Source organism: Babylonia areolata, chromosome 3 (genome assembly GCF_041734735.1).
Source record: "Babylonia areolata isolate BAREFJ2019XMU chromosome 3, ASM4173473v1, whole genome shotgun sequence".
NCBI lineage: Eukaryota > Metazoa > Mollusca > Gastropoda > Neogastropoda > Buccinidae > Babylonia > Babylonia areolata.
In genome coordinates, this window is record NC_134878.1 from 28399889 (window position 1) to 28417028 (window position 17140).

Below are 17140 nucleotides of genomic sequence, written 5' to 3' on the forward strand. Positions count from 1 at the left end.
TTTCTTTCCCTGAAAATTGGAGGAGGATATATTGTATGCTTCAGATCACATAAATAAACTCTCTCTCTCTCTCTCTCTCTCTCTCTCTCTCTCTCTTACTTTTTTTTTGTAACATGTGCATGCTTATTTTAGTTCTTTTGTGTGTGTGTGTGTGTGTGTGTGTGTGTGTGTGTGTGTGTGTGTGTGTGTGTGTGTGTGTGTGTGTGTTTTGTTTAATTTTGTTTTGGTTTGGGTTTTTTTGGGGGGAGTCTTTTATCTTTTTTTTTTTTTTTTTTTAGTTTTTTTAATTTTTTTTTTTTTTTTTTTTGATTAATCGTTATGTTGACCTTTGTTAATTTTCACTTTTTGTACTCTCCGTCTCTCTCTCTCTCTCTCTCTCTCTCTCTCTCTCTCTCTCTCTCTCTCTCTCTCTCTCTTCTCTCTATCTCCGCAGTGTCCCCTTATATCTCTCTCATCTTATTCTCCTCTATTTAATGTTGTAAATGTCAAATTACCATTCATGTGTCCATGACTATGATATGCATGCTTTACTGATATAATGATTCCCCCATTTGTTTATGTTACTGTTTCCCCTTCGAGGGCTGCATGAAACAAAGCATTATTTTGCTTATTGTATTACCCGGCCTCAGAAAATAAAATCAGTTCAATTCAATTCAGTTCAATTTTCTCCTCTCTCTCTCTCTCTCTCTCTTTCTCTCTCATCTATTCAATTATCTATTTTGCCCTTGAAGGTTGGATGTCAAATTATATATATATATATATATATATATATATATATATATATATATATATATATAAAGAAAAAAAAGGAAAGAAAAGTAGCCTCGTGAAAAAAAAAATCGTTTTGTTCCGTTTTGTCAGTTCGGCGAGCCGCCTCCCCTCCCTCCCTCCCCGTCTCTGATCTCTCTCTCTTCTCTGAGTCTCCCGAGTTTGCCGGCTTTCTCTCCGCGCATGATCCCTCTTCTTTTCCAAACCACATCATCTCTCCGGGCTCCGTCTCCTTGGGACATGCACGTACAAACGCTCACACGAATGCGAAGCGCGCGCGTACTGTACCCGCAGAGAACTGAGGTATCAGTGATACTGTTTTAATGTACACACCGGTGACACTGAATGCATGTACGTCATGGCTGTGTATGCGTGCGTGCGCGCGACGTCGTCCTTGAGCAACGGCGTATGGGATATGCACGCACAGTACACGTTAACATCGCTTTAAAACACGAACGCGCAACACTGAATCCGGAAAAGCCATTTCTTTTTCTCCTACCGCCCCTCCTGTAATCCATTTCTCAACTGAGGTTCGTGTTGCACACGGGAACTCGGTTTATTGTCTCGTCCGAATGACTTTTTGATTTTTCTGTCAAACTTGTATTGGGAGAAAGGCGAGACCCAAATCATCGCGGACACTAAGCGTCTTAACCATTCTACCACCCTTCTTCGACGTTTTTGTTTGTATGGATTATATTGTTTTGTTTCTAGAATACCTTGGGTCGAAATCGACTCGTTTTGTGTTGAAATGTTCGTTCTCTGTCCAAAAGGTGAGCAAAACACTGTTTTCTGGTGCGGGTTTTTGGTTTTTTTGTTTGTTATTTTTTGTCTTGGGTGTGTGTGTGTGTATGTGTGTGTGTGTGTGTGTGTGTGAAGACTGAAGATATCGTAGCTACTGAACGCATAGTTAACTTCGGTTCAAGGGCAGATAATGCTGAGAATATGGAGTGACGATTACGCATGCGTGGTCAAAGGCAACGAAGGCGAATCACATTCGCGCCAACGACAAGAAATAAAAGCAGTCTGAAGTACGGTCTTAAGGAACGGAAAAACGTTCATATTAACAATGGCTCTTGTCAATATAATGAACGTAACTGTTTTGGATAATCCATCACCGTTTCTTCGACCGTTTCAGTTCGAAATAACGTTTGAATGCGCCGAAGACCTCCCGGAAGGTAAGCGCGCTTTTTGTTTTTTCGGTGCACTTGGTTTCATTTGTTTCTTTCCTGTTCTTTGTTGTAAGCGCTCGTGTATTAAGCCGCAAAAATAAGTCTAGAAATTACCAACCTGAAAGTAAGGTATGTCCAGTGATGTTGAGCATTAAGTGTTATCAGTTAAAAATGGTGACTGGACAAACCTGAAATCGTCGATCCTTGTCATCACCATATTCTGTCTCAAGATCTTTATGTGTGATGCTGTCACACCGACTGTCCCCAGTTTGGACTCAGTAATTTTTTCTAGCAAAACTTTCTTTAGCTCATCGGGTCTTGACTACTGTCTCCTTTTTGATACCATCGCACGCTCGTCAACACGGAAATCTGCAACCTTCCCCTCCTACTGTCGACAAAGGCTTGTATTACCGTATTTAGCAAGCTGCTGAGCAACTCTTTTGCTCCAGAGCCAAACCCCGGTCCTACGAACAGTAATACTTCAGAATCCCATTCTTCATGGCTCTGTGGAACCTGTGACCAGGCTGTAGACTGGGGAGAGAGGGGTTTAGCATGCAACACCTGTGGACAGTGGTACCATGCCCACTGTCGGAGTATTGACACCCAGCACTATCAACATCATTAAGATCTTGGGGAGGAGGTTCCTTGGTTTTGTGCCATTTGTGGGAATCCTGATCCTGACCCTTGATCTGCATGGTGTTGAGCTCTCAGTTTTTATCCATCCCCTCCCTACCAGATATGTCAGAAAATTGCAGTACCCCGACTGAAACCCACATACAGCATCCCCTGCATTCCTCTACACCATCACGCGTAAGCTAGCAAGACAGGTGGAAAAGAAGACCATTGCACCTGATTAATGTCAATTTTCACTCTGCCCCAGGCAAGAAACCAGACATTCTCAACCTTTTAGACAGTGTGCGCCCTGATATTGTTATTGGCACAGAAACTTGGCTTGACCCCGCCATCGGTGACTCAAGAGATCTTCCCTGACACCTACAAGTTGTACCACAAGGACAGGAACCGGTCAGGAGGTGGTGCCCTGATTGCGGTGCATATATCCATCAACAGCTATGAAGTCAACGAGCTGCAGGTAGACTGAGTTGATTTGGGTGAGGCTGAAGATCCAAGGTAGAAGGTACATGTACATCTGCGCATACTACAGACCAGATGACAGAGATGAAGCCAGCCTGATCCAATTCAACACATCACTGGAGCTGGCCGCTATGATTTCCAATGCTCATCGCGTCATCGGCGGTGACCTGAATTTTCCCAGTTGGGATTGGAAACTGATGGCCCTCAAACCCAAGCCTGTATACCCCAGACTACACCGTGACTTCATCAGCATGCTGAACGATTACAGCCTCGAACAACTTGTAGAAGAACCACTAAAGAGGAAAACAGCCAGGACTTATTCATCACCAACAACCCACAGCTGATCCCGTGAGTTTAAGTCCTACCTGGGCTGTCCAACCACGCCGCAGTCTACTGTGAGTTGGTGGTTTACACACAGAAGAGGAAGCAGGCACGTGCTCCATCCCACTGTACAAGAAGGCGGACTGGGAGAGCCTCAGGACGTCCGTGACTGACCTCACCAACACCTTGGAAGAGATGAAGGACACTGCTACTGCATAAGAGCTGTGGGCTTGCTTCAGAGACACTCTTCATGCAGCTGTCAAGCAGTTCATCCCCCACAAGCAGGTCTGTGACAAGGTAAGCCAGCCCTTGATCACCCCAGCCCTACGCGGACCCATCAACAGACGAGACCACGTCTTCAAGAAGATGAGCAAGCGAGGGACAGAAGACCTGAAACAGCAGCACAAGCAAGAGAGGTCCAGCGCCATCTACAAGCATACTGGTCCTACCTCGACACCTTTGACAAAGCAGACTCTTGAGCAGGCAGCCAAGAACAAAGTGCTTCTGGTTGTACATAAAACACCTGAAGTCGTCCAACGCCCGTGTCACACCACTGAAGGAAGAAGGCAGATTGGTGTCCAACCCAAAAGCACAGGCAGACATCTTGAACCGCCAGTTCCAGTCTGTATTTGGCAGCGGCCAGACCTTCTCTCAGGAGGAATTCCAGGAAAAATGCAGACTTCCACTCAGAGACTTCCCAACCCTAGACAAGGTTGACATAGACATCCACGGGGTGAATAAGCTCATCAGCAACCTGAAACCTGGAAAAGCACCGGGACCCGACAACATCAGCTCGAGGATCCTGAAGGAGCTGGCAAACGAACTGGCACCAGCACTTACCATCATCTTCCAGTCTTCAGTCAATACCGGCACCATACCGGCTGATTGGAAAACTGTTCATGTTACGCCGGTGTTCAAGAAAGGAGAGCAGTACAACCCGGCAAACTACAGACCAGTCTCTCTGATGAGTGTATGCTGTAAAGTGCTGAAGCACATCCTGACCAGCACCATCATGAACCATCTCAAACATCACGGCATCCTCTGCAACCAACAGCACGGCTTCCGCATGAGAAGATCTTGCAAGACCCAACTCCTTGACTTCACCAACGAGCTGTTTGAGAACATGGAGAGCGGGAAGCAGACCGACATCTTGGTGTTGGACTTTGCCAAGGCCTTCAATAGGGTCAACCATAGCCTCCTGTCTCACAAGGTCAGCTACTATGGTGTTCGAGGAGAGATCAACACCTGGTTAGCCGACTTCCTGAGAGACTGAAAGCAGGCAGTGGTTGTCAGTGGAGAGCGTTCTGGCTTCGTCCAAGTCAGAACCAGAGTCCCACAAGGCTCCGTTCTGGGGCCTTGTCTGTTCCTGAACTATATAAATGATCTGCCCGACATCCTGACTACGAGGTCATGTCTGTTCGCAGACGACATGGTGGTCTTCAACATGGTCACTTCTCCAACAGCCCAGGACCATCTACAACAAGACCTCAACCAGCTTGCTGAGTGGGAGAAGAGATGGGACATGGCCTTTCATCATGGAAAATGCACCACCTGCCTGTGACCCGCAGCAGGAACCCCCTCCACTTTGACTACTGTCTGCACGGCCATATCCTGGAGACCGTCACCAGTGCAAAGTATCTAGGTGTCACCATCTGCAGCGATCTTAGCTGGGAGACGCACATCAACCACCTGTGCAACAAAGCCAACAAGACCCTAGACTTCCTGCGATGAAATGTCAAAGTCAGCTCCAGGAAGATCAAGGAAATGGCCTATAAGTCCTTCATGCGACCCATCGTGGAGTACGCCAGCAGCATCTGGGATCCACACACCGAGCAGAACATCAGCAAGTTTGAAGCGTTGCAGCGCAGGGCAGCCCATTTCGTTTAGAGGTGCTACAACAGCACCTTTAACCCCACTGCCATGCTTGAATAACTGAAGTGGCCCAGCCTCCAGGACAGATGACGTACAGCATGCCTATCCATGCTGTACAATATCCATAACGACCTGGTCAGCACCGAAGGCATCAAAGCCAGCCTGCGCCCTGCACCTCTGCGCCAACACTGCGGCCACGATCAGCAGCTCACTGCACAGTGCAGAACGCAGTACAGACAGCAGGCGTTCATTCCCTGTACCATCAGGGACTTGAACGAGCTACCCCAGGACGTTGTAGAGGCCAAGACCATCGACACCTTTGTGTCAAGGGCCTCCCGTCTCCATTAAAAATCATGCCCATGCATAAGTGACAGAATAATCAGCTAGCTGATTGGTCGCTGCCAAGGAAGAAGAAGAAGTATCATGGAGAAGCAGTGTAGAAAGGAGCACTGCATGCAGTTACCCAACTGGGTTGATTGATCACTGTTTCCATGGATTTGAAGTTTAAACTGACACCAGAAATGATCAACCTATATCCCCCTCCCAATTTCATCTTGCACCTACTGGCTGCAACAGCAACTAATACAGATTGATATCCAGAAAATCTTAATGCAAACGCTCCTTTGGTTATCAATATTATCATTATTATGGTACCAGAATGATCAACCTTTTCAACGTGGGCCCAAAACTTTAAGAAACGTACTGCTTTCTTCGGAATCAGAGCTCAGAATAGAACATGCGTGTGTATGACATCATCCATACAATAGAATTAAAACACTTTGCATGTTAATATTAACTGGTCAGTTAACTTATACTCAGTAATATGTACTTAGATAATACGTACTCATGTATACATACATGCATGTACATAAAGATGTATGTACACTCATCCCACCCATCACATGCAGTAAAAAGAAAGGAAAAAATTAATACACCTGATCAGCAATCTGCAGAATGCACTTATGCAATGTTGAAAGATTATCAGTACATGTACTACAACCAACCCCCCCCACACACACAAATTGCTAACCTTTGGTTTTGGAACATACAGTACACATGATAGTGATACACACACATTTGCACAAAATATTGCTAAGATTCTGTACTTCTTATCATAGAATACAAAATAATTTAATAAACTTTGTATAAATTATAAACAATAACAGCATCAAAATCAAGTGGATAGTGAGAATTATTTGTCCTATTTGAATTTGATGTTAAGGCCTCAGACCTTATTCATACAATTTTAGCATAATTTCTATGATTTGACACCTTAGACTATGCTACAGTAAAACTATGGAAAAAAAAAAGAAAAGAAAAAAAAAGACCACGCTGGTGAAACTCATGGTCCTAGATTTGTACGAATTACTGTCAAGGCACCATTTATCAAGTGTGATCATTTTGTTTGCTTTGTTTTGTTCAAGTAGTGAAATACTGACAGATGACTAACAAATAGTAACATAATGATCAAGTGGTGAGGACCTAATACTGTGGCAAAAATGGTTAGCTTCATTGACAACTTGAAGAGTGCAGGTTTGAGCCCAAACAGAGATGGATTTTATTTTCAGCCCATGACAAACAGCTACCCAGGGCTGAGTGTGTGATAAGCTGAAATGGGAAGACTGGGTTCACACGGCCAAAATGATACCAGAGATCAGGTTGGGTTCAATAGACAATAGGTCATATGACCGGAAGAACATAAAATCAGTAGGTCATTTTGAAAATCAATAGGTCAAATATCACCCGTCCCGGGCTTTTTCAAACTTTAATAATGCACAAATGAAAGGAAAATGTAATACATTGGCCATTCTGGTCATTCATTGACTAGAAAAAAAAGAAGTTAAGAATGTCATTGATTTCTGACAAGAAAATGCAATGTTCTGGTCTTCTGCGTTGACTAGAAAACATATACGACTGGCTCATTTACTGCTGTCAGGCGATTATGCCTTGCGGGAAGATGACGCAAGGACAACCCTTGGTTTTGCAGCCTTCCATGCACCGAGGGCATCTTTGGGTGCCACCTTGCCCAGCTTGACAGAGAGCAGCTTGTCTGATTGTTAACTGAAAGCAGAAGTCTACTTTCAGTTTTCCCGGAACTGCACTCGGTTAATGCAAAAGTGGGAACGCCAATTCTTCTCGCTGAAGTTCACGAAAGGCAGTGATAAAGATTCGTTTCGGATTTCGTTTCGTCACGGATCCGTATTTTAATAAACCAGTTTATAGTCATTTCCTGTAGGAGCAGACGACAAAGCGATCGCGATCGTTAAAGAGAGAGAGAGAGAGAGATGGTTACTTTGGTTGACTGACTGGTCATAAAAACAATGTCATGTGACCTGGCAACTTGAAAAACAATAGGTCATTTCAAAATTAAATGCGTCAATGACCGATGACCGATGTCGAACCTGATCCCTGTGATACACTTCACAGTTGACAGATGCATCTTAGGGATACTGGCATTATTGCTCAAAATTCCTGGCCAGTGCTCCAGGTGTCTGTTATCTTACACAGCCTGGTTGATGCTGGAATAAACATCATTTTTGTCACCCTGATTCATCATCATTGTATTTTCTTGAAATAATGTTTCATATTCTGTCTGTAGCCTTTCATGCTCTGCTCTAAGTTGACTGTAACTTTGAGTTCCCTGTAATATAGTGTATTACTATGTAAAGGACTTGCGTGTCAGACTGGTCAGAGGGATATGGTGGAGGTCTCTAATTTGTAGGAGATACCCAGCTTGGCTCCGTGACTAAGTGATTATTATTGTTGTCAGATGGGAGCCTAGAAGGTGATGTCCTGTGTAAGTTGAATCAGAACAAGCACTGCTGAACACTGTCAGCGACTCAGCAGCAGTGCATGGTCACTTCTGTTTATGTAGGAAGGTGCACTGGCTCTTAGTGCTGCAGCATTAGGGGCTAGTTGGCCTTTGGGAACCATCCCAACGCTGACTGTCCTAAAGCTCTTGGCCAAGAGAGTGGGGATGTACTTTACTTAGGCAAGACACTCTCCACTGTCATCAGATTCTACTTTCTAGCCCAGTTAGTTGGGACAGGAGTTAACCTCCTCTGCTGTTCTGATGGTTGTACTTGTAGTCAAATATGACTGACTCTTACATATAGGTCCATGTGAACTACAGGCACTGAGACTACAGCAGACAAACCTGACTCTTACATATAGGTCCATGTGAACTACAGGCACTGAGACTACAGCAGACAAACCTGACTCTTACATATAGGTCCATGTGAACTACAGGCACTGAGACTACAGCAGACAAACCTAACATGGCTATGTTGGGAGTATTCTTATACATTAATGCAGATGATAGGGTTGCATAAATTAAAATTGGTTAAAAAAAAAAAAAAAAATGTTAGGGACAAACCATGAAAGAATTCTACACACACATTTTTTCCCCCTTTTTTCAGATTTGGAATGGAAAATCATCTATGTTGGTTCAGCAGAGAGCATGGACTGTGATCAGGTGCTGGAGACCATTTTAGTGGGTCCTGTCCCAGGGGGAAGACACATGTTTGTTTTTGAGGTAATCAGTTGTGCAGAAGTTCTGCTTGTGTGAATGGGGTGTCTGTTTGATTGCATTTTATTTGTGAGGTAATCATTGTGTTTGTTTGTTCAACAAATGGGATGTCTATTTTGTTTCAACAAGTCAGTGCTAGTAGAATTAATTAAAGATGCAATTACATTGTTTGTAACTGAGTCAGTGAGTGTAAGGTTGTTGTTATTAATCATTAATGTATTTTGTTGTATCAGTGTATGTGTGAAGGAAAGTGGTTTTATTTTCATAAATTGGGGTTTCTTTGAGTTTTGACTTCGAATGATAATAGATAAAAATGTTTAACACAGATCACCATATGAACATTTAAGGAGAAAACTGGTCCATGGCATGTAGATCGACATTGTATTAGCAATGTCCATATGTTCCGGATATAATTTAGCAGTTCAATATTTGGAACAGATAAAATTATAATGTCTTCCATTCCCCATCTTGCTCAGTTGCTGCTTTTTTTTTTTTTTTTTTTTTTTTTTGGTTAAAATGTTGGTTGGTTTTTTTTTTTTTTTTTTTTTTTTAATAATTATTTAATTATTTCTTTCTAGACTTGCATAATCAGATTAGTTGATCTTGTGATTGTCGTTAATATCAACTGTCTTTTGCTGTTACTGTTAGTGAATGATGCTTATTTTTTGTTGGTGGTGTTAAAACTAAAAGACTTAGGCATCCCCATTTAGTACACTTTCCCATGTTCTTACATCAGTGATTGAATTGATACGTTTTGTTGGGAGAAAAGGATAACTATTATGTTTGTTTGTACGCACTCTAGCCATGTGTTTGTGTATTTGCATGCATGCTCAGATGCAGTCTGACACACACAAGGTGAAAGAGTAGCGTTTTAATTGTTTTTTCTTTAAAGAAAAGATTTCATATTATTTTGTTCTTCAATATTGATAAAGTCCGAAACTGTTTATAGTCCTTCTCAGTGTCATGAGTAAGCTTTGAAACCTGTTATAATTTGAATTTGTAATATATATATATATATATATATATATATATATATAGGCCAGATGACAGTCCTGTCAAGTAAAATCTTCGTTGTTCATGGGCTGCAATTCCCACGTTCACTCGTATACATGTACACAAGTGGACTTTTAAAGTTTTATGTGTATGACCTTTTTTTTACCCCGCTATGTAGGCAGCCATACTCTCATTCATTTTCGGGGGTGTGCATGCTGGGTATATTCTTGTTTCCATAACCCAAAAACGCCGACATGGATTACAGGATCTTTAGCATGCATATGTGATCTTCTGCTTGCGTATACACACGAAGGGGGTTCAGGCACAAGCAGGTCTGCACATACGTTGACCTGGGAGATCAGAAAAATCTCCACCCTTTACCAGGCGCTGTTACTGAGTTCAGGTAAAATAAGACAGTTACGAATTTGATTGGTAATGCTTATGAACCTTATGTACTAAAAGAATCGTTTACTAGTTTGTATGGCTGTTTTTATTGCAGGCAGGTCCCCCTGACACCAACCGGATTCCAGATGCGGATGCCCTTGGTGTGACAGTGGTGTTGCTGACTTGCTCATACAGGGGCCATGAGTTCATCCGTGTGGGTTACTTTGTCAACAACGAATATGATGACCCTGAGCTGAAGGAGAACATGCCTGCCACGGCACAGTACGACAAGGTAAGAGTCTCTTGCTGCTCATGTTCTTTGTGTCATCTTTGCCTAGAGGTGGCAGAGTGGTTTGGAGGCTTATCTAGATGCCAATACTGTGTCCATGGGGGTCTGGGTTTGAATCCCTGTCTCTCCCTCGCTTGGAAGGAACTTTGTCTGGAAAATGAAAACTGAGTGTCACATCTTTCGAATTAGATGATAAACCAAGGTTCCATATGCAGAACTCACTTGGTGCACTGAGAAAGAACCTCAGCAACATAGATGTTGTCCTGTGGCAAAATTCCACAGAAGAGCTCCACTCTGAAAGGTACACAGATTTGGGGGGGGGGGGGGGGTCGGTGGGCTATTCTATATCGTTTGCCTGTCAAAAATGAAAATGGAATGCTCTTTCGAAAATAGCATTTGTTAACCCCATAGTGAAGAGGCCTTGAGAGGAGAGTGACTTGTCAGAGCGCCAAAATCAAAGTGAAAGGTTCCCTAACGGTTGATTGAAGTTGTCAAAATGCCAGTAACAGAAGGCAATCCCTACTTGGCATGTGTTGACATCACTGAAGAGCAAATCACACTCATGCACTTGCACGCACACACATTGGACACATGCACATACACGTGCGCGTGCACACACATAAACATGCGTGCACATACAAATACACATAAACGCCATTGCACGTGATGGAGGGTGCGCATGATCTCCATCACACACGCGCACTCACGCACTGAAACTAACACATACCCTTGAAAACGGAGAAAGATTGCCTACATGGTCGGGTAAAAACGATCATGCACGTAAAAGTCCATTCCTGTACATACAAGTGAACGTGGTAGTTGCAGCCCATAAAGAAGAAACTGACTTGCATGCACATGCACATATAAAAGAGATTTTCACGCCTTGTGTTGACATGTGCAGATCACGCGGAACATTCTGGCCGACAAGCCCCGTGTGACCCGCTTCAACATCCAGTGGCTGAATGAGGAGCAGACAGAGGAGCAGCGTCAGAGGCAGCAGATTAAGGAGAACCTGGAAAACGTGATGCCCAAGCAGAACACTGAGTCCCTGTCCAATGAGATGGACGACTCCAACTTTGATTTCCCCGTGCTCCATAAACCGCTGCCTCCTGCAGAAGAGAGCATGGATGAGCTTGAGAAACTGTTCAGTGGAGTGCCTTCATGACCGGCTTTTCACATCATCGTGCGCTCGGCCCCCACCACGTCATCTCATCAGCCACAGTCACACCATGATCAGCTCTGTGTACAGCATTGGGCAGTTTGATGTCGTCTGTTCAGAGCCACAACCATGAATCTCCAAGCATATATATTAAAAAGAGATATATGTGTTGTTCTTTTCTGGGGTAGTTCCAGTTTTTGTAGTTTGTTTGCACATGTGTAATATGCTCTAAAAGTTACAAAGTTTGGTTGTTTTTTGTTTTGTTTTTTTATTTAAAAAAAAATAGTAGTTACATTCATATTATTAATCATCAGTGAATAATACCTAATAAAGGTTGCATAAAATATCTTCATCCGATTCTTGCACATTTATAATATACACTAAAAGTTTAGAAAAAGACAAAAAAAGTATATTTGTATTTTAAATCATTGAGAAATATCGAATAAATGGCTGTTGCATAAAAGATGTTCATCCGACTCTTGCCTGTCACACAGGCAGTGCATTGTTGTGTCTGAAAATGCTTTCTATGAAACTGAGGGGAAAGATCACATAAGAGCCAAACATTTGGAGCCACAAGATAACAATGACAATGTTTGATTATGATTATTAAAAAAAAAAAAAAAAAAAAAAAAAATCATTGAGAAGAATGTTTTCACAGGCAAAAACAAAATATGAATTTTGATGTTTTGACTAATTGCGTTCAAGCAATTCGTTTACATATTGATGATTTGAAACACGTCAGTCTTTTTTTTTTCTTCTTCTTCTTCTTTCTTTTTTGTGAAAGTCATGTACATGGCTGTTTGAATATTTCAACTGGCGATTACCCAAAAAGGCCATTTTGGAGATGTGTGGTTGTGGCTCTGAACAGAGGATGTGTGTTTCAAGTTCTGGACAGCTTTGTGTTTTATGAATGGTTCGAGTTCAGTTATTTCTTTGTGTGGTGTATTCAGTCTTATCAGAGTTCGGTTGCTTCTCTGTGTGTGTGTAATAATACACTGTATTATATTCTGTCTGTCCATTCTGTAAGAAATGTATCATGTCATGTGACATTGTGGTAGAACTGAAAGAATTTAGGGTGGGTGAGGGTGGGGGGTAGCTGTACATTATGGTTACTTTGGAACTAATAGAATTTTTTTCTGGGGAAATAAAAGTAGCTGGTATTCCTTTGCTGAAGTTTTGCTACTCTTTACCAGCTTTAAATCACTATGCATACAGAACTATGGAATTCTTATGAATGTTTCGATGAGGGGATAGAAACATGAAATTGGAAATAGAGCTTTGTGAAACCTTGCAAAACTACCTATCTGGTTGCAGTACTGAAACCCTGGAATTCAGATGATTATCTTTATACAGTGTATGTATAGTATCAGAACGGATATGCCCTGTGGTTTTAATGACAGCCTTTATTCTTGGAAGTGATCCAATTGAATTTCCAGTGCTTGTACCCACTGGTAGAAGTGATGTTGTGGGAAACTAATTTGGTAACTGCCACACATACTTCAATACACTCAGTACTGCCAAGTTGCTCCCCTGACTTTCCCCACAGACAACACAATTGTATGGGTTAGCTGATAAAATCGCAACCAACAAAAAAGTATTAGAAGTTATGAACTGAAATTTTGCAAATTGATCAGTAACATAACGAGTTAGCAGGGGACAAAATATGAAACTTCCTCCCATATTCTATCATCCAGTGAGTTGATGAAAGTATAAAAAAAAATTCCTTCAAAATTTATACACACTTAAGACTTACTACGAATCCTGGAAAGCACAGAGTTTCCCTTTTGTCTGATTCTGTCGTCTGCCTTGTGACAGAAGAAACTGGGTCAGAAGCCATTGTTGACATGCACTGTCCATGTGAACCAGTCACCTGGAAAGTTTGAGTTGCTCTACTGCTCACAAGCACACCAACACACTCAGCATTTATTGATCGCAGCAGAGAGTGGAAAGGTCAGTTAAGATATTCTTAGCTTATAACGTCATGCAAAAGAGGTGCCACTCCAAATATTCAAAACTTTATAAACCCCTGATCTGGCTGTTTCATCTGAAACGGTTGTAAACAGTAGGGCCCAGTATTGGGCCCATTGTTAAAGATTTGTTTGCAATGTAAGCAGTTTTGAGGTCGTTTTTGTGACATGTAACTTACATTAGTGATAACTCACTCTAATACCCTCCCTACATTCTAGCTTCTAATTTTTTTTCTGTATTCTGCCTTTAAAGAAAGAGGACACTTCATACATGTATAAGAGGTGTTGGAGGATTAAACGAAGGGGGGTAACTTGCCGTATATTTTGTTTTCCATCACTGTATCCCCATACTAAATGTGATTTTATAAGGGAAAAGATACCATGAATGTTAATAGAGTCTAAGGTAGAGTTTGTATTCTGTTTGCAATATTAATTTTGTACCTGTGATTTAAAGAAAAAAAAATGTGTGTGTGTTATATGTAAATTACTTCAGTGTCAGATGATTTTTATGCAGTCATCGATTGCAAAGCATCTGGGACAGTGGAATACGTGACATGGTTATGGTTAAACTAGTATGACATAACTTTTCAAGATCAAATTCCATTTTTGCCTCTTGAGAGATGACGGCAGTGGAGGCTTAGGTGCAGGATATGCGTCACAACTGATCCTCTGTCTCCTTCCTCCCTACGTCAAGGGAGGATATCCATACCTGTATCTCGAAAAGAAAATGAAGGGATGGAGCAGTGAAGACATGGCTGTCGCTGCGGCGGAGTGTTTTGAGGAAGCAAGTTCATCACCTTGCCAAAGGTGGGTCGTCCTGTTTTGCTGAACAGTGATCTACATTCCGGAATTCCATGTTGGAGAGGACTGACAGTCCTTGTGGATGGCAGAGAGGGGTGGCAGAGAAGAGAGTTATGGCAGCGAGTTGGTGGGGCCTGCGTGTTAATCAGTTGCCTAAATTGTTAGAAAACATGACAACACGTAACAGTAGAGGAACGGTCAATGAGGAGAAAGATAGCTTTGGAAATGTACATAAAATTAGCTACTTGGATGCAGAAATGCCAACTGTTACAATTTTGCCGTATTTTGTTATGCTCGATCGCAGTTTGTTACAATGTTACGCCAACATCAGAATTGTTCTGACAAGTTCATTTTCGACGCAGTAGCATGGTCACCATCTTTCCTGTCGTGACATTACCCAGACACTCTTGTCATTGGGATCATGAGGCCAGAGCAGTTACTACTGACCTTGGTCTTACTTGATGCTCAGCTAATCCGTGCATGTTTACATTGAAACTATTGAGTGGACCAGTCAGCTTTATCGAAGCAGTTACACCGTGTTGCAGGTTGGCCCAAGTGTTTGTATGCATTGTAGATAAAATGCACTTTTGCTAGTGTGTGGCTCAGAGTTTGAGTGTTCCTACCAAATTCAATATGTTCCTACCAAATTTTGAGTACAAGTGTTCCATCCAAATTTCCTGATTGTTCCTGCAAACACTTGACAGGGGTTGGCATCTCTGGATGTATAGGTGGATATAAGAATGGAATACAGCTGCCTGAAAAGAGGGTGATGTATGCATAAACAGGAGCTGAAATGCTAAGGGAGGCTACTTGCCACAGCTACTTTCAGTTTCGGGTGGACAAGTCGTATGCACAGGACATGGATTGGACCCTTTCTGGAGTCTGCATTAGTGGGTCATGATATAGTGTATCTAAACTGTAATTGAACATAATTCGGGGGGGGGGGGGGGGGGGGTACTTTTCATTGGTATACCTGCATACTCCCACAAACTATGGAGTTTATAACAATGCTGCTTGCCTCACCTATCTAAAAAGAAAAAAAAAGATCACATTTCTTCCTGTACTGCACTCTTCACTGTTGTAGTTGAAAATAAAATTAGAGAATTAGAATAAATAAATAAATAAAAAGGAAGAATTTCAGAAAAGAAGAAAAAAATTCTTGCCCCGGTCTTACTGTCTGTCAGTCTTTTTTATTGTTTGGTGGTTATACTGTACCGTGTCAAACGGATGCAATTAAGGCCTAATGGTTTGCTCTGGTTGGACAAAATTTGCAGCTAACTCAGTAATAAGACATCCCTCTCTTCGTCCTCCATCTGCTAGCCAATCAGATGTCATTTCTGTCTGGAACTGATAATCTATTCTACATGGCCACTGCTGTATGAGAGAAGTAGATTATCTACTTAAGCTGTCTTTGCCAACCTTGTATGCAATTGAAATGTTAAATTTCTTACATGCTTGTTGTTTTGTAGGGCTTTCTGGGATGTTTTTGTTTCAGAATTAAATTCATTTAGTACATTGTTTGCATCAGTTATAGACGTTTAGTTTGATTTGTTTCTCACTCAATCTAGATATTGCTTTACTTTCTCTGTCGGGCTCAAAGGTTTTTGGAATGAATAGTTTCAACAGCGTGGCCTCACATGCCACCTGATGAGGGATGAAACAGGCTGGGATAGTGCTCTCTCAATAGACAATGTCAGGTCACAGAAGCCCCACAGGTTTTCCCATTTGTGGTTGGGGCGATGGGTGCTTGGAGACGTGGCGCCACCCCACCCCCTCCCAAGCTATCCCAGTGGGAGGATGGTTTTGTTGAGAGTTGTGCCTGTACTGTGACTAGCATTGCTGTGGGGCCTGACATGTCCTCACAAGGTTTGGTGTCCGTCCTCTCTCCTCAGTGCCCTCAGAAGGCTCTCAGTGGGGGTTCTGCTCTCTTGGCTCCTCCCTCCCTTGTCGAGTTCCTAGTCCCATCTCCCTCGGTGATTCAGTGACCTTTAGTATTGTTTATGTCACTGGGTGTGATGATATGTTTCATATGCCCAGTATGTGAAGACCAAATAAGGAAGTTACAGAGTGGTGAAGAAAGACTAGTTTGCCCACACAGGCACCTTCTGCTGGCTGAGTTAGCAATTTTCACTCACCACAAGGCATTTCATATTGTAGGCGCAGCCTCCAAATTTGATAAACAAGAAGTTGAGTAATGATAATTGGTTGTTGTCGACACTGAGGCAGTGTTGAAGTGATGTTAAAACCCTTATCATCATCATCAGAACTCTTTTTACGTGTTGCATCATGATATTCATCAATTTTTTTTTATTGTCAGTGTCCACCTTCTTGAATCCGTCCTATCCATCCACCCACGGCCCCTGGTGAGCTGTTTTCTTCAGATTTGTGTGAGGGTTTCATTCCTATTTATTGTCATGAAGGTCATCAGCCTTGATTCGAAAGTTATTTACAATCACATTTTGAAAGATTTTAACCATACACTTGATGCACCATATTATAACTTAGGTGCATGAGTTGAAAGTGTGGGGAAAAGTTTCACCTTATAGGTAATTAAAAAAAAAAAAGAAAAAAGAAAAAAAAAGACTAAGTTAATCCAGGTGAGTCCTCAGTAATGAGATGGCTTGTCCAGTTGCTGGGACCAATAGGGCATTACCCGGTACTTTTGGAGGCAGCACAGTTTGAATCAGTGTTTTAGTGTGTACATTATCGTATTCTGGATTCTGGTCTTTTGTAATCACTAGCTTTGTCTGTTGGCAAGATGTTCTTTAACTTAAGATTTTTCAGATGAAAATTGTG

At 42.1% G+C, this 17140-nt stretch overlaps 1 protein-coding gene across 1 annotated transcript; it reads left to right on the plus strand.

Moving 5' to 3' along the window:
* Positions 1-1749: 1749 nt before the first annotated feature.
* LOC143279922 (histone chaperone asf1b-B-like) lies at positions 1750-16925 on the plus strand. Its single transcript, XM_076584259.1, has 4 exons — positions 1750-1943; positions 8642-8757; positions 10244-10420; positions 11319-16925. The coding sequence occupies exons 1-4, from the start codon at positions 1835-1837 to the stop codon at positions 11580-11582; spliced, it is 666 nt and encodes a 221-aa protein (XP_076440374.1). The 5' UTR covers positions 1750-1834; the 3' UTR covers positions 11583-16925.
* The last annotated feature ends 215 nt before the right edge of the window (positions 16926-17140 follow it).